This window comes from Talpa occidentalis, unplaced genomic scaffold (genome assembly GCF_014898055.3).
Source record: "Talpa occidentalis isolate TD23 unplaced genomic scaffold, MPIMG_talOcc4v2.1 talOcc4.13, whole genome shotgun sequence".
Lineage (NCBI taxonomy): Eukaryota > Metazoa > Chordata > Mammalia > Eulipotyphla > Talpidae > Talpa > Talpa occidentalis.
The window spans coordinates 31,354,629-31,373,511 of NW_023601322.1; the positions used below are offsets into that span (position 1 = coordinate 31,354,629).

General features: G+C 34.3%; 1 protein-coding gene across 1 annotated transcript in view; it reads left to right on the plus strand.

Moving 5' to 3' along the window:
• The window catches only part of CCDC178 (coiled-coil domain containing 178), a 305,310-nt gene that overhangs the window by 76,785 nt on the left and 209,642 nt on the right, over nucleotides 1–18,883 (plus strand). The window contains exons 17-18 of the mRNA XM_037508275.2: nucleotides 5,631–5,776; nucleotides 9,652–9,811. Of these exons, the coding sequence (XP_037364172.1) occupies nucleotides 5,631–5,776; nucleotides 9,652–9,811 (306 nt within the window). The remainder of the gene's footprint in view (nucleotides 1–5,630; nucleotides 5,777–9,651; nucleotides 9,812–18,883) is intronic.

Below are 18,883 nucleotides of genomic sequence, written 5' to 3' on the forward strand. Positions count from 1 at the left end.
CCGGGATTGAACCCAGGCTGCGGGGGCTGCAGACAGTTTCACAGTCTGTGCTTAACCCCTTGTGCCACCAAGGAGGCCCTCATTTATGTATTCTTAAAGGGAAGGATGGATTTAATTTTCAATTGTCTGATTTCTGTGACTCTCTAGAGCAGTTAATTGTTGATCAAACAGGCACATTACTATTTTAAAAATAATTTTATTTTTAATTGAGGTAATATTTGAATAACCCCATCATGTATTGTCACTGTAGTACACCCACCACCAAATCACCCATATCCACCATCATGGTCCATTGTTCTTCCTTTCATCTTTGTTCTTACCCTTCCCTCTCCCCTTTCCACACCAGATGCTTCAGTTAGTCAGCTTTCAAGTGTTGGTATTTAAGCTTGTCTTTATCTGATTGTTAGTTTAGTTATGCTGTATTTTATGTATTAGTGACGCTTTCCAGCATTTATCTTTCTTCTGGCTTTTTTCTCTTAACATTATCATTTCTAGCTCCATCCATGTTGCCACAAATGGCATGTGTTTATCTTTTTTAATCACTAGGGAATATTTCATTATGTATATATACCACACCTTCTTGATCTACTCATCTGTTTTGGGGTGCTTAAGCTGTTTCCATAATTTATCTATAGTAAATAGCAATGTAATAAACACAGGAGTACAAGTTTCCCTTTGAATCAGTGTTTTTAAATTTTTTGGCTAGATAGCCAGATGTGGAATTACTGGGTCAAATGGCAGGTCCACTTTTAATGTTTTAAAACATGTTCACACTATTTTTCATAAGGACTGGATCATTGTGCATCCTCACCAGCAGTGTCAGAGGGTCCCCCTTTCTCCACATCCCACCAGCACTCCTTGTTTCTTGTCTTTTTGATATGGGGATTTCTCCCAGGTGTGAGATGGTGTCTCACTGTTTCTTGATTTACATTTCCCTAATGATAAGTGATGGTGAATATTTTTTCATGTGCTTGTTTGCAGTCTCTATGTCTTCTTTGGAGAAGTGCCTGTTTAGTTCTCCTGCATATTTTTTGATTGGGTCACTTGCTTGTTTTTTTTTTTTTTTTTTAATAGAGTTTTATGATTTCTTTGTATATCTTTGATATCCATCCTTTGTCAGATATATGAACTGTGAATATTTTCTCCCATTAAGTAGAGTGTCTTTTTGTTTCAGTTATGGTTTCTTTTACTGTGCAGAAGTTTTTAGTTTGATATAGTCCCAGCTGTTTACGTTGTTTTTGTTTTCCTTTCTGTTGGCGATGAATCTCTAAAGACATCACTGGAGCTTATGTTGTGAAATGTTTTATCTATGATTTCTTCTATGTATTTTATGTTTCAGGTCTTACATCAAAGTATTTTATCCATTTTGAATTGATTTTTCTATATGGTGTGAAATAGTTGTCTAAATTCATTCTTTTGCATGCTTCTTGAACAGACACTTTAACCTAAGGTGTGAAATAAGTGATTTTCAAGTTGGTTTGTACACAGAATGAATAGCCTTGAGTTTTTGTGTTGAAAATGGTCCAATCTTGTTCATTTTTATTTAAAATATTTGATTTATTTTGAAATTGTGTTATAATTGCTTACTTATTAACAAAGAAATGTAAATGAAATTATTTTGCAAGTTATCTCCCAATGGCAACTTAATGTACATTTTTAAAAAATTTACCTATTTTATTGATCATATTCAGTATTAATGTTCAGTTAATTATCTTTCTACTTAAATGAAATACATAACATAAAAATTATCCTTTAGATAGATATGGATAAAAATAACCTACATTTTAGAAATTAATTTTTCTGGTCAACATTATTGTAATTTAAAAACAAAAACATATTATTATAATTTAACTCTTAAAGCAGTGACATTTTCATGGGCTACTTTTTCTAAAATCTAAACATGTTTGGGTAATGTATTAGAAAGTACATAGTATTTTGAAATAGACAAAAATAAAAGAGATCTATATACAACGCATATCCCTGGGATTATACTATTTACTTTTTCTTCGATCCCCTCCCTTTTTACCCCTCTCTCTTAACATCAGAAGCCTCACTTTCTTTATGGTGTCCACTAGCTTTTGTAAGTATTTTACTTTGTGAAATCAAAAGATGAATATGCATCCTCCTCAAGTGCATATTTGGATACATTCCAAATAGAACATTCTCCAGATCATGTTTGGGTAATAAAGGAAGTGTCAGTAAATTCATGAAGATTGAAATCATATCAGTTATCTTCTCTGATCACAATGGTATCAAACTGAAATAAACTACATAAAGAAAGCAGGAATAACCTCTGACATGTGGATACCAAACAATACATTACTGAATAACAATTGGGATAATGAAGAAATTGAAGTAAAAGTTAAAAATATAAAGACAAAATCAATGGGCAAGGCAAAAAAAGGATTAAGAGGCAATACAGGCTCACATATGGAAATAGGAAAGAGCTCAAATAATCTTATCTCTCACCTGAAGGAATTAGAAAAAAACTTTTACAGTGAAAAAATATATAAGCAGATTAAAAAGACATCAAGCTGAATGGGAGAAGGTATGTATATATTATACAAAACAAGGGTTTAATAACCAAGATATCCCCAAAAATGTATTCAACTTAACAATAAAAGGAAACAAAGCAATTAATAAATGGATAGCAGATCTGAATGGACAATTCACCAAAAAAAAAAAAAAGCATCAAAGGGGTCAATAGGTATATTAAAAAAATGTTTATTACTGTTTCCTATAAGAGAGATGCAGGTTAAAACCACAATGAGTTATCTTTCTCTCTTGCGAATGGCATGTATGAAAAAGAGTCCGAACAAATGTTGGAGAGGATGTTAAAAAAGAAGAACCCTATTATACTGGGAATGTGAGAATTTGACCTGGTGCAGTCATTTTGGAAAGTGGTCTGGATTGACCACTTCATTTGGTAGTAACACTCATATTGATGAATGTTATGTCTTCCTTGATACATTATTCTTTTTAATCATTATATAGTATCCATCCCTGACTCTTATTCCTTTTTTGGTTGGAAACATGTTTTATGTGATATAAGTATGTCTGTTCTTGCCTTATTTTTGGTTTGTGGGTTTCTGGGATTGTTTTCCAATCTTTCACTTTGAATCTGTGTTCATATTTGGAACTCCACTATGTTTCCTGGAGACATCAGGGAATTGGGTTTTGTTTTATGGTCAACCAACCACTCCATGCTTTTTGATTGGTAAGTTAAGTCCTTTCACATTTAGGATGGTTATTGACATATGAAGGAATGCAACTGCCATTTTATCCTTCATTTTCTGGTTCTATTTCCTTGTTTACTTCTTTTTGTGGATGTTCTTCAATTTAAACATGAGAGCTCCTTTCAGCTTTTCTTGTAGGGAGTTATACTCTTTGAAAACTCCTTCAGCTTTTGTTTGTCTGAGAAGGTCTTTAGTTCTCCTCATCCCTCATATCAGAAGGAAAGCCCTATAGGTGATAGTATTCCTTTTTAAAAAAAAATATGTATTTATGCATACAAGAACTGGGGTGTAAGCCAGAGTTGCAGGGGGTGGGAGTGAGAGGATTCACCAGAGAGAGTGGGGAGCAGAACAGACAGATATACTGAAATACACTGCTGAGGGTAGCAGTGGGTGAGGCAGGAGAGGTCTGCTGCATCATATGAGTCAGCTCCCTGCTAGCCAGGTATCAAACTTGTGCTGTAGTGACTGGCGATAGCTTGATAGTGCTGTTTCTAACCCCTGCACAACTATGGAGGTCCCAGATTATAGCATTCTTGACTGGCAGTTGTGTCTTCAATTATTTTGAATATGCACTTCTTTTCACTCCTTGCCCATGGCTTTCCCTCAGAGAAGTCAACTGCAAGTATAATGGGGGTGCTTTTATACATTATCTTTTCCCTTCTAACTAACTTCAATATTCTTTGTCTTCAACTCTTAGAAGTTTCATAACAATATGTCTTGGTGTAGGTCTCTTTAGGTAACCAGATGTTTTTTAGATTCATGAGTTTGTATATTTTGTTACTTTTACAGGTTTGTGAAATTTTCCTCTAGTATTTCTTTCAATAAGTCCTCTGTCCCCTTATCTCTAATCTCCTTCTGGAATACCCATTATTATTATTTTGCCTTTCCTGATGGAATCAGATAACACCAAACAAACATGGGAGCACAAGTGTACACCACTGGTGCCACCTTGCCACATCCTCTGATTACCTTATCCACCCACCTTTTGTTGTATGGCATTGAATTTCCTGTGTCCCATCTGGTGCAGTCAACATTAGTCTCAGACATCAAAAAGGATCTCTACTTTTGTTCCACTTAATGGGATCCTTTGGGTACAGTTCCCCTCTGTACTTGTTTCATATTATACTCCTAGGAATGAAGTAGGGACCTCCCCTGATACCATCTTCTCCCCAGTGTTTCATTTCTTTCATTTTGGATTAAAATTTCTCCCAGAAATAACATTGTTAGTGAGCCATTGAAGTTTCCAATTAAGCCATAAATGATATTCTTATATGTAGAGATTTTATGTGTGTGTGTTTCTCACCTCAATAATCAGTAAAAAAATACTCCAGAACTTATATAAAAAGAAAGAGAGGAGCCTCCCGGGTGGTGCAAGGGGTTAAGATGCAACCTATCAAGCTGTGCTCAGCCACTACAGCATGAGTTCGATTCCCTGGCCAGCCAGGGAGCAACCCACATGGCACAGCAGACCTCTCCTGACTCCCCCGCTGCTCTTGTCAGCAGTGTATTTCAGTTAGTCTGCCTGTTCTGCTCCCTACTCTGTCTCTGGTGAATCCTCTCACCCCCCGCATCTCTAGCCTGTAACCCAGTTCTTGTATGCATAAATAAATCTTTAAAAAAAAAGAAAGTGATAAGTATATGGAAATTCAATGTTTAAAATCTTTGACAATCAGCACAATTTTACAGTAAAATAGATATAAAATATTAGTTAATCTTCTTGAGATCTGTAAGACTAAATTAAGAATAGAGTATTAGAAGGTAGAGGAAGAATTAAGGAGTGATTTGGTGGAAGTGGCATTAAATAGAAGTCAAGGGAGAAGTTGAGATCTATGGAATTAGTTGGGAGTACAGTAATAATTAGGAGCAATGTGAGGAACAGCATTCAAAAAATCAATCACCCAGTCAGCAAATTAGTTAGTATAAACACCTAGCAAACATGAAAGGATAATACAATGATAGATGCAAAATAAAATTTCCAATCTAACCCATATTACATGGTCTAATTTTAGAAAATTGTGCTTGCATTAAATATTAACTTCATTTTTAGAAGTTCAGAACTATACATATATAATTGTATGTCTTTGAAAACAAGTAACCACATGTTTTCATCTTGAAAGATTATGTATTTAAAATTTCATGTGTGTGAATGGGAGTACAAGTTAGTGTAAGAGAGAAAGGGTACATTAAGGGTAGAGAAGAAGTATTTCTAACTCATTTTTTAGAAGATCTTATCAAATGTAATAACGGAAAAGAGAACATACAGCTAAGTTGTTACTTTTATTGATAACAAGTTACTGTTTAATTTTCTCCATGAACACATGTAATTGTGTCCCTAAATTACAAGGATTTGAATATAGCAGTATTAGAGATAAAGCATTCTTGTTTTCTCCCCAGGAAAAACAATCATTAATTTTTAAAGAAATAGAGTCTGCTAAAAGTAAAACATTTCTTTATCAGACAAAAATAAGTCAAATGGATAAGGATTTAGAAGAAAAAATAAAGGAAAAGGAAAATCTTGTTCAAAAAATTAACAGTTTAAAGTAAGTACATTGAAAATTTTATGAACTACTAAAATTTAATATATCATAACAGATAAGATCAAATTTGTAGATCTAAAATTTGTTCTTAAAATGATCCATATTTTCTATCATAATTTGATGTGGAATGTACATGTGACGTTTGATAATTTTGGTTTAAAATCATGATCATAAATTGCTACAATTTTTCATTGCTCCCCTGAATTTATTTTTTAAAGATTTATTCATTTATTCATTCATTTATTCATTCATTCACTTATTTATTTGTTTGTTTGTTTGTTTGTTTATACAAACACTGGTTCAGAAGCATGGGAGGGTGAGAGAATTCACCAGAGCCAGAGCGGGGAGCAGAGCAGGCAGAAGGACCGAAGTACACTGCTGAGGGGAGCAGCGGGTGGGAGGAGAGGTCTGCGTGCCATGTGGGACCCTCCTCCGGTGGCCGGGGAGCAGCCAGGGATTGAACCGGCGCTGCAGAGGCTGTGGGCAGCCTCGCAACCCAGCGCTCAACCGCTGTGCCACTGGGGAGGCCCCTGAATTTATTCTTAATTGGATAACTGAGACTGTTTCTCTTTTTCCAAATGCAATACCTTTTATTCTTTATTAAATTAATCGTCTTTTCCACTAAAGTCAGTATTTCTTCCTAGCTTGACATGTTTATATAACATGGTTTCTCACCCACATTTTATGATAATAGTCGTGAAGTAAGAATTTAAGAATATTCTACTAAATGGCATGTGATTTGTTCACATTTTTTGTCTTCTAAAGTCCCCTCATTAGTTTGGGGGGCCACTAACATGCCTGACACAGGTTAGTTAAGGCCTTTGCTCAGAGAAGGATCATGCTTATAAGACATAGTGTATCTTGAACTCTAACTAGAATTTAGTTAAGGCCGTTGCTCAGAGAAGGATCATGCTATAAGCCATAGTGTATCTTGGACTCTAACTAGAATTTATCTTCTCTTTCTTCACTTATATTGGTTATTACTTTCTACTTTGTAATAGTAATAGATTGAGAACAGGGCTTAGATTACAATTGGACAAATAGACATTGGTCACTTTTAGGAATAATTCAATTTAAATATAGACAGCAGATATAATATAGGCAGATTCATCACAATTTGAGAGATAAAGTATCATTAAATATAATTATGCACAGCCTGATACCATACACCTTCATGGAGTCAAATCACTGAACTCAACAAGAATTTGTTTAGTTGTTACCTTAGGGCAAAAACTTATTTTCAAAAAGATTATATAGCTTTATCTGCAAATGACTAAATCATACGACTATATCACATCAGAGAGCAAGAAAACATGTTTACTTTGAAAGATATTTATCCACATTGCTTAATATCTAAGAATATTTTGGAACTCAAAGGTATACTCTTAAAATTATACATTCACATTAAACAAAAAGTTTAATTTAGGGCTTTTTTGAAGTTTTTTTCTTCAGGATTTTTACCATTTCCAATATTAGCTATTTGTTTAATCTTTTGGATAGATTATATTGCCTTGAAATAAGATTTGTTACCAGGTACCAGTGAAGCAGTTCCCTCTCTAAACTTGACAAAACTTTGCCCTCCCCAAGGAAGAGGAGAAAAGGAATAGGTTGACACTGTGATATTATTTACAACTCTATTATTTAGCAGTGATGTTGAACAATTTCAAGTAAAATTTAAAGCTAGCATTGATTGACTTCTTAAAGTGCCAGGTACTTATGGACAACCTTTTTTCCCCATTTCATCCTGTTCTCACAGCAAATTCTTAAATTATATAATAAATTTCTGAAATAAATGCTAAGGAAACACATTCTGGAAAATCAAACAGTTGTCATAAGATTATACCGTTAATTAGTCGTAAGGCTAGTTCCAGTTTAGGTCTATCATGCTCCATAGTACATGCTCTTTCTGCCTTGCATATTGACTGTACAAATTAAGATTGGAAAGGAAAATAACTGCAGATAAACTATTAAGATTGGAAAGGAAAATAACTGCAGATAAACTATATTAGGAATTATCTTCTGGTAATTGCAATGGATGAACTTATCAAGTTAGTAGTTATTTATTGGTGACTCATGGTGTGCCTATTTCCAGGCAGCAAGAAGGATAAAGAAATTGGCAAATACCTTCAAGTGTCTGAATATTGTTTTAGAGAAACAAAATTTACACATGAAAAACAATTAAAATGTTAATAGATATAATAGCAATTTAAGCTATCCTTGACTCTTGTGCAATTTTCACAACTGTTTCTTAACTGGGAAGTAAATGAATTCAAACTCAACCTAAGGACTTCTGAATCTGTTCTTTTCATCAGTGTGAGGAAAAAAACACACACACCAGTGTTTTACTATGTAGCAAGACATATACAATGTCTATTATGCATATATAATTACTAAACCTGTACATTGAATATAATCCATTCTCAAAATAGTGCATAGAACAAATATTTGTATTCCAGATAGCCGTGTTTGCTGACAGTAACTGAGAACTTTTTGGTAATGGTCATTTTAGTGAATATTTATAAAAGCATCACATAAGCATTTGGATGTTGTTTATATGAATGATGAAGTGCAAAAAACCAGAGACAAAGCAGATGAAAGGTAACAATCTTATTCCATTTAGAAGAAAAGACTCACATCTAAAGAATGTGAACAAAGAGTTATGTTTTCAAATTTGTCAATACGGCTCTGGCGGAGAGGGAAAAAAATGGGTACTTAGTCTGAGCTGCTGTATCACACAGAGTAAGACATTACTGGGATTGAATTCTGGTCTGTCCTTTTCTACTTGACTTGCACATTGTAAATTAATGTTAAAGTTTAAGTACTTCATAGGTAAACTGCTATAATTATTCATTCATGGAGTTTTCGAATTCATGGCACTTTAACATTTTATTTTAATATTTTTTTTTACTTTGGATATAAAATGATTCTAAAAAAATTACTGAAGTACCATTGTTTTACACAGTTGTTAGTAATTTGGCAGTATAGGATCCCCACCTCAGATGTAGTCATCATAGCATGCCCACCCTGAAGCACCCATCCCATGGCCTTCCACCACAGTGCTGATACAATTTTCTATACCAATAGAAGTAAAAATAAATGTGGCTAACATAAGTGTGTTGAGCTTTTGCAACTCTGTTTATCCAGATTCTGGGTTGGTGAATCAAATCTGGCAATTATTACTAAATCATGTTTATTTTTAAAGTATCAACCACTTTCTGATGCTTTTTCTAGTAGTGTTGTTCCTTATACAACTACAGATTTTATTTTAAAAAATCATTTTACCTCTATATCAGGATACTTAGTTGTAAATGACAACATTCACAGACATACATATGTGCATGGACACACACTTTGGCTTAAACACAGAAATGTATCCACCTTGCATGTCAGGAGGCCCCAGGGGTAGGGTAAGAGGAAGTGGGTGAACACTGGATACTCATTTTTCCTCTCTCCACAATGGTGGCTGTCAGTAAACTATAAAACATACTCATTATTCACACTTAGTGGATGGGAAATCTTCTGTATGGAATTAGGGCCTTGCTTTTCATTATTTTTGCCTCTCTTAATATATATGTTCACTCCTGTATAATTAGCCATGTGCTGATGACTTTATCTAATCAGAATATATCCTCAGATTTACATGCCTAGAAGAGGATTTCTTTCCAAATGACAACAAAAATAAACTCACAGTCAAGTAGATAACTAAGAGAATCCACTTAATTTTCTTTCACCTGGCTCATTTAAAGTAATTCTGTAAAGGTAGGTCTTTGGAAGGGGTAGTGAATATCTAAAACCCTTCAGTTCCAATATTTTTTTCAATATTGAGTCTTTTAAGGTGTTGTAAAATATTAATAGTAAATGCAATTATTTCTTCATAGAGACCAATTTGTAACTATCAGATACAAAAGGGAACATGCTCAAGTTGTGTTTGAGCATCTCATGAATGAGAAAAAACTCTGTAAAGAGAGACTATATGAAGACGAACAGAAATTCCAACTACTCCTTACCATGAGGAAAAACACTCTGGCAAATATTAAAGTGAGTATTATTTTTGAACTGTTTGAGAATGAAGGAAATGTAATAATAGCAGCTAGTTTGAAGCAGTCATTTTTCATCCTGAAGTAGCAAACATGCACTGATGTTTAAAGTGAATCTTTTAACATAATAGACATGTAACTAACCTTTTTTCTTCTCAGTAATTATATTCCTATAGCATATGAATTCATAGTTTAATGCATTTTATTTGCACTGTCATTTTGTTATTGTATAATTTTCACATCACTACTGATGTGAAATATAGGTTATATTTATGCCAGGGTCATTTTTATATTTTAAATGGAAAATGTGAGGAAAATTACATTTTATTTCTAAGTGAACATACTTTGAATATTTACTAACCAGTCTCTAAAAATGAAAATTGTTTATGTGCTTTTCCTTTAGAAAAATTTTTATGTCTTAATTGCCCTTTAAACTTACTAGTTAGAAACAGGAAGGGAAATGCTTTCCTACATCTGAAATTATTGTTTTATAAAACTATGCATTCTAAATTTCTAATATAGAATATGACTAAATATTATATATTTAGTTGTGATTTCTGTCTCATTTTACAATTTTATAACGGTTTTGCTATATTTGAATATAATAATAAACACTATTGTTTTTTCAATACATTTATAAATATTACTTATTTTTGAGGGACACAATGGGGAATTCCTTCTTTAAGAGCAAGTAATTCTACCACAATTTATTAAAACAATTTTCTGTGAAACTTTAAAAGACATATGTAATATATTTTATCAGCTATTTTGATCCTATTTATGTTTAATAATGATATGTATTTATTACTTTCCTTTTTACATTTTCAAAAACATTGCTAATACATTAAGCAAAATTAGAAACAAACATGAATTGAATAAACATGTGAGTTCATGAACACAGCAACTTTAAATGCAATTGCTGTGGTCCTTCATATAAGAAAATTATTAATAAAAGAGCAGTACTTTTATTAATAATGTTGCTAAGTAACATTCTTCCATTTTAAGTGTGGCTATTACCTGGAAAAAGGTTCTTTTTTTTTTTTTTTGGTCTAAAAATATGAAAATAATTGGTGCCATCTAGTGGCAATAAATGATGCCTCTTTTTGGAGGAGTTCCTAGAACTTTGATGGCCAAATTTCACATGTGTGATATATGAATGCTTGAGGAAGCTTAGACTCAAATGTACCCATCAAAAAAAGAAGGCTTAAGTTATTTACTGACTTAAGCATGATTCTCCACCTCATATTTTATCACAGCAGTAGAATTAGTTGCTTGAATTCAACCACATTTTCTGGTCATACTGGTGCTGAGAACACAGTGGGATCTCAATAATCGTTTATTGACTAGTATTTCAAATGGGACAATAATAATTAGTGAAATAGGAAAATATGGTCAGCAGGAGACAGATGAAAAAATCCTCTATAACTAGCCTCTCAGTATGAGATGTGTATTTCTTTTCATCCAAAAATCTGACTCTGTCTTCCCATATTGAAGTGTACCAACCTTCAATCTCTTGAACATACCACATGGCCTCATGTTTGTTTAATAGCACCAATCTCTATCTGAATTTGTTTTGTTTGTTTATTGTCTTTTTTATCATCTACAAATATGTATTCTCCATGAGGACAGAGGCTTTTCTGTCACATTCTTCTCTGTTTCATAAGAGTTTAGAATTGTGTCTGGCACAAGTGAAGCACTCAAATAAATTCTCATTGAATGATTAAGTAAATTAATTAACATAAGCATTTTGAGTCAATTTGCTGCCCATTTGGCTGAAAGTGAGAACAATTTGGAGATATATTCCCTACTGTACCAGTTTGATACTTTAGTGAATACTCATTTTGTATAAGAAACTTAATTTCTCTTTCTCTCACCTTGATAATATACATAACAAATACGTCATTCAGTCTGTTTCCCTTAGGTGAAAATGGCTGCATTGTTCTATTTCAAGCAATTGAGGATTCTGCTAAATAGCTCAACACTGATTCTCAAATAATCTTTAATTTATAGTAAACTGTCTCTTATTGGTACCTGGATTGCTCTTTACGATGCTTTCATCTTATGTGACCAGAGCATAGAGTTTTTACAATGACATTTTATCATTAATTAATGATACTGTTCATTTATGGTTATGATCAGTTATTGGTATTAAAGAGTAGAAAGACAATATCATTCCTTATAGAAAACCTAGTCTCAATTCTGTTAGAAATTAGATGAGATAATAACTTGTAAATATGTGTGTAGTGTAACATATTCCCAAGAAGAGATAAGTAAGTCTTTTCAGTATCATTATAAATGTAGTGTTACTAATCTGGGGCATCCCCAGTGGGCAAAAGGATTAATCAACAATTATGGATTTCCTAGAGGAATTGTCTAATGAAAAATTTTTTAAAAGTCACAATGGAGTGGAGAACATGAGAAAACAAACCACAGAATTAGAGGCAAAAACAAATAATGAAATAGTTTGCGAAAAAAATGTATACAAATTACAGATACATATTCAACATGAAAGTGTAGATTTTAAGTTCAATTCAGTCTTTTTTCAGTAGGCAATTCTCTACCAAATATCTTTGGGTGACAGATTTTGATATGGGGTTTTACCAACTGCCTATAATTTTCATTATCCACCCATGAGTCCTGGGGATACATTGCCTGTGGATACCTCTAAGTCACCCATGGAAACCCCCAGCACTCCATGCATATCACCCATACACACTCCATGGCAAGCTTCATGTTTGGAAACGTTGGTATTGAATGTGAAGCTTTGCAGGTGGCTCATAAATATATGCAGAAAGCAGCCCAATGATAGAATTGGGAGGACTCACAGAAATTTGTGCACTTAGCCCCACCCTAAGGAAGGCAAACAGGAGGTTGTCATTAATCGGCCTGACTTTTAAGGATCAAGAGAAAGTATATAATCTTAGTAAGTCCACTTCAAAAGGGAACTAAAAGTATAGAGCAAGCATATTCATGGAAAAGACCTGAGAAAACCTCAGAAACCCTAATAGGATTGATCAGTGAAAGTATTTCTATCCCCAAACCAGGCAATAGAGACTTAGAAGATGGAGACAAATGTGGAGAATCTTCTTCAAATATGGAGACAACGATAAAATCTTTAAGGAATTAGAAAAATTGAAGAAACATGGTAGCACTAAAGGAAAAACTAATTTTCCAGTAACCAATGCCAAAGAAATGAAAATGTGAAATTTACCTGAGAGGGAATTCAATGTAATTATTTTAGGAAACTCAAAGAACTACAAAAACTATGAAAATAGGAAAAAAAAATACATCCACAAAGATAATATTTAATAGAAAGACTGAAATATAAAGAAAAAAACCCCCAGAAATTCTAAATCTAGAGAATACATTAAATGAAATTAAAAAATGGCAATAGAGAGCCCCAGTTGGAGACTTGATTATAAAAAAGAATCTGTGAAGTAGAAGAGCATATGACCTTATCCTGTTGGGAAAAAGTAAAGAAGGAAGAATGAAAGTGAGTGAATAAAACCTACAGGAACTATAAGGCACCATAAGAGAAGCAATCTGCACTTTGCTGGGAAGCCCAATAAAAAGGAAGAACCCGGAAAGATGTTGGCAGAATGAAGACACTGTACTTACCACCTCCAAATATTCACAGCTAGATTGCAGTAAAACAAGGCCCCTAAAACTCTTGAGGGAAAAATGGACAACCACACTGCACACTAACAGTCACACTCCAGTGGGAAGGAGGGTAGAGAGAACTTGAAGTGAACTCTGTTTACAGCAATACCAGGGCAGTACAGCACACAAGAGTGAGAGGCCTTTACTTGCAGAATCCCCTACAGCTGTTCACTCAGGCACAGATGCCAATACCTGGACTGTGAGATCCAGTACTGCACCAGAAAATGGCATGCTGAGTTTGTCCTCAGGACAGAGTGGCTTCCATGTTGGAAAGCTGCAGAATGGTGGTGTAGAGTAGAATCTCACATGTGGGCCTGAGGATCTCAATATAAAATAGCTGGAGCATGAATTAGTGGGGTTGGGGCGGGAACAAGTAAGATCATCTGTGTCTCCTCAAGGAAGAGGCTACTATTTGAGGCAACTGGAATATTCAAAGCACCTGCTCTCTGATAGCCAAGGGGTAACTCCAAAAAAAGAAAACAAAATAATAGTTAAATAAACTAGAGCACAGGCCCCTGTTAATAACAGGAACCAAGAGCCCAGGATAAGGCTGCTTTGTGCTTGAAAGAAAAGAGAATCGCTCCCAGCCTATGACCATAAATCAGCTACAATTCTTTTTTTTTTTTTTTAAGATTTATTTATTTATTTATGCAAGCACTGGGTACAGTCAGAAGTGCAGGAGGGTGAGAGAATTCACCAGAGCCAGAGCGGGGAGCAGAGCAGGCAGAAGGACTGAAGTACACTGCTGAGGGGAGCAGCAGGTGGCAGGAGAGGTCTGCACGCCACGTGGGACCCTCGCCTGCCGGCTGGGGATTGAACCGGCGCTGCAGAGGCTGCAGGCAGCTTCGCAACCCAGTGCTCAACCGCTGTGCCACTGGGGAGGCCCAAATCAACTAGAATTCTATACCCAAATGTTATATCTAGTATAACCTAGAGTAGAAATGGCCATAAGACTATATGAGTGTAACGCAACCAGCCCATACCGGGTAGGTTCTTTACCAATTCTAACAGCCATGTTGTCTTCATGCGCTCCGCTGTTCGTCGTGGCTGTACTCCGTCGTGCTCCGCCATTCTCCGCCATACTCCTTCATCCACTCCACTGCACTCCTCCATACTCTGCACCGCACCACCTCCCTGCACTCTGCTGCATCACCCTTATAAGCCCACTCTCAGCCCAGATGTACCCACCTATGCATGCCCACACCCTACTCCAGGTGTCTGCCATCAGGCATGCATTCAGGATCTATCATTAGTCCTAATGGTGGGAGGGCAGAAAAGCTTGATACTTTACTTACCCTGCAATGAGACACTAAGACTGAGGAGCTGGTCTAGAGGACAGGATCATGGTGTATCCTCACCGTACAAGGCTGGTCCTCACAACAGAGCAGGAAAATTGAATTCCTGACTTTATTGAAGGTAATCCTTTGGTGGTCTACTGTCGTGTCCTCTTTTATCCTCACCAGTACCATTTCTCCAACTACTTCAACGGGTGCAAAGACAACAATCTAAAAGTCTATTCCTATTGTAATCCAGAAAATTAAAATTGAAAAGAGATATGAACATACCACAAATACTGGAGAAAAAAATCTGGAAAGGACAAAATCTCAGCTTAGCAGAACCATGTAATATGACTGAGGAGGAATTTAAAGTAACAATTCTATCAATGCTTATAGAACTCAAAAAGCAATGGAAGATATTAAACAGCATCAGAATAAAGACAAAGAAAAATAGGCAGCTACAATTAAAGGTAACAGAGCTAAAGAATATTATAACTGAATTAAAAAGTACAATTTAGGCCTACAAAACAGACAAACAGAAGCAATGGAGTGAATTAATAGCTCAAAACAACAACAACAACAAAACCACAATAAGACAACAGAGAAAAAAGGAATAAAAAGTAAAATAATGTATGAACTCTTTGGGATAACTTAAAGAGAAGTATAGAGTCTGCATTCCCACCCACAGATGGGTATTGTGGGGTTCCCAGAAGAAGAGAAAGAGAAAGGTGCGGAGAATTTACTTTAAGAAATAATTGCTGAAAAACATCTCAATATGAGAAACAAACCATATATATGTGATCCAAGAAGCCCAAAGAGTTCCAAACAAAGTAATACCAGAGAAACACACCAAGATATATTATAATAAAATTGCTGAAAGTTAACAGCAAGGACAAATAATTAAGAACATCAAGAGAGTGAAGGGTAACCTATAAAGGAACACCAATCAGTTTATCAACACTTCAGTAGAAATATTACTAGCACAAAGAAACTGGGAGAAGATACTCAAATATTACTTAGGGAGTAAAGATACTCAAATATTGCTTAGAGAGTAAAGACTTTAATAAGATTAACATAAAAGCATAAATCTAAAGAATTTATCAATACCAATCTGTATATGGAAAATTATAAGGGATTATTATAAAACAACAGAGCAACAGGTATACAGGCAACAGAATCCTAAATCACAACATGGAGGAGGAGGGAAGTAACAATGTGGCCCATTAAGATGAGTCAGAGAGCAGACCCTACGATGGGTCACACATATACCCCATCATAAACCTCAGAAGAACTCTAAGACAAAAATTAATAGAAGTAACACATTGTGGGTGGATCCTAAACAAAACATAACAGGAATACCTCAAAAATAAAAAAGACAAGATAGACCTCAAAATACAGTGAATAAAAGCATAACAATGGTAATGAACATGCCTCAATAAACACATTAAATGTAAATGGCCTGAATTCACCAGTCAGAAGTCTAGAGGTACCAAATGGGTTTCCAAAGCCCAACTTTGTTTTGTTTACAAGAAACCCATCTTACCAAAAAAGACAAGCATAGACTTAGATTTAAAGGCTAGAAGTCAATCTTAGAAGCAAATGGCAACAAAAAATAAAATCAGGAATAACTGCTGTATACACATAGGAGTGCAGGTTTCCTTCCGAATTAGTGTTTTTGTGCTCTTTGGATAGATATTTGGGAGTGGAATTTCTGGGGCATATGGTAGATCCATATTTATTTAGTCTTTTGTGGAATATCCACACTTCTTCCCAATGGGATGGACAGTCTGCATTTCCACAAGCAGTGTAAGGGAGTTCCTTTTTATGCACATCCTCGATGGCACTTCTTGTTTCTGGTTTTGTTTTTTCCATGTGGGTGGTATTTCTTTGTAGTTTTGACTTGCATTTCCCTGATAAGTGATGATGGACATTTTTTTCATATATCTGTTGGTCATCTGCATGTCTTATTTTAACTTTACATTTTTCTATCAACTATACATTTCTGTCTATTTTGGCTAATTTTTTTAGATGTACAGTTTGTAAACTTTACAGAGCAATAATTGGGATAAAATTTTTGCATTCTGATTGAGTAATTTTATTAATTTATGCTCTACTTTTATTAGTTCTATTATCTTGCTTAAAGCTTTTGGTGTGGATACTATCATTGTACTTGTCATTTTTTTTAGTATGTTAACTATTGCAGCTTGAATTTATTGCTTTTAAAAATATAAAGTGGAAAAATTCTGCTTTTTAATTATACCACTGTTATAAATAATAAATGGATCCTTAAATATATTTTGCATTATCCAAGTCATAAATCAAAAACTTCTATTTCACCAGAACAATATGAAGAATCTGACCCACTTATTTCTCCTGCCCTTTCCATTTCTTGCTTCCTGGAGTTTAGTTGTGCAAAGAATTACTGCTTTTCTTTCATTAACATGCTGTTATTATTTTTATCACATAAATTAGAACTCCAGGGAGTATTTACTTTACTGCACTTAATTTTGTCACCATATTTTCAACAATTTTTACATTATTGTTACATATCTAATTGATTTTCATATTTAAAAAAAATTATATTGTGGCCACACCATCTCAGGTATCTTAATATCAATTCATCTTTTAGTTGACTAGACATCATATTGAGTATTTTTTTTCAATAGACAATTTTATTGGCATATTTTCTAAGTTGTAGTCACTAGTAAACAACATGGAAATATATAAATTCTTAATATCACAGTCTTAGTTCTTATCTGTAAAAGGGAATGATTATAATACAAGTGGTTGTGACAATTAAAAGTTTAATTTGAGAATTTTGAATGATTTTACAAAAGTTTGCTAGCCTTATTGTTGTCTTGGTTATTATTTCACCTCCAAACATTTTTGCTTATTTATTGGCATTTAGATAAGTGGGGAGGAAATCTGAAGCTAGCATTATTTTATTGCCTTTAAAAATGACCTACCATTCCTGAATATTTAGTTTTCCTTTATTTGTAACATCATGTGTTGCCTTTGTGTATCATAAATTTATCATTTTTTTATTAATTTTGCTCAAAACAAGATAATATAAACTTTGGTCTTTGAAGTTAGGGTGTTTTAGTTCAAGATTGGATTTTTCTTGTTTGTCTTTGAAGATTATTTGTTACATTTGCTTTCTTTCATTTTATTAATTGGCAATACTATTCCTCACTTACAGTTTGTTTTCTATTTTCTATTTCATTAAAATTTCTTTTCTTTATTATATTCAGAGGGATTTCCAATTTTGCCCTTCACATTGGTGTGAAATGCTCTCTCTGAATCTCCTGTTTGTTTCTTTAAACAATTAAATGCTGCCGAGATTCATATTTATATTTCATTGAGAAGATTACACCTGAACCACCTTGAATGAAATGCAGGAGTTAGATTTACAGCTATCTGAGAGAAATGCATGCCAAGAAATAAAGTCTCTTAAAGTATCACCATATCAGCATGTTCAAAGGACAGGGAGATAGGCAGATGGTTTGGAGGAAGAGGAAGCAATTGGGGTAAAGGCAGATAAAAGCAGAGAGATACTGTCAACTGCAATGTTACAAGGATTTTCACTTCTATTCTGCATGAAATAAGGAGATATTTTAGGGTTTGGAACATATGAGTTGTTAAGTCCTGGTTTAGGTTTGAAAAGAATCATTGAAGCTGCAACTTTGAGGATATTCTGAGCAAAATCAGGTTATCAGGTTGGAAGTAGGAAGTCCACATAGGAGGCTAATACAGACATACCTGCTTTATTGTGCTACACTTCACTGCACTCCTCAGATATTATATGTTTTTACAAATTGAAGATTTTGATAACCCTGCATAGAACATATTGAGGAAACAGGGACTTCATGTCTCTGTGTCACATTCTCATAATGTCTCAAACTTTTTCATTGTTTTTATATCTGTTGTGGTAATCTTTGTTGTCACTATTGTAATTGTTTTGGGCTACAAACCACATTCACAAAAGAACACAATTTTTGACTAATCCAGCAACCTCTTCCTTCTCTATCTCCCTGTCCTCACACCTCTCTATCCTTTGAGACAATAATATTGAAATTAGGTTATTTACCGACCCTACCAGAATTGCTAAGTACTATTAGTGAAAGGAAGAAGAATCA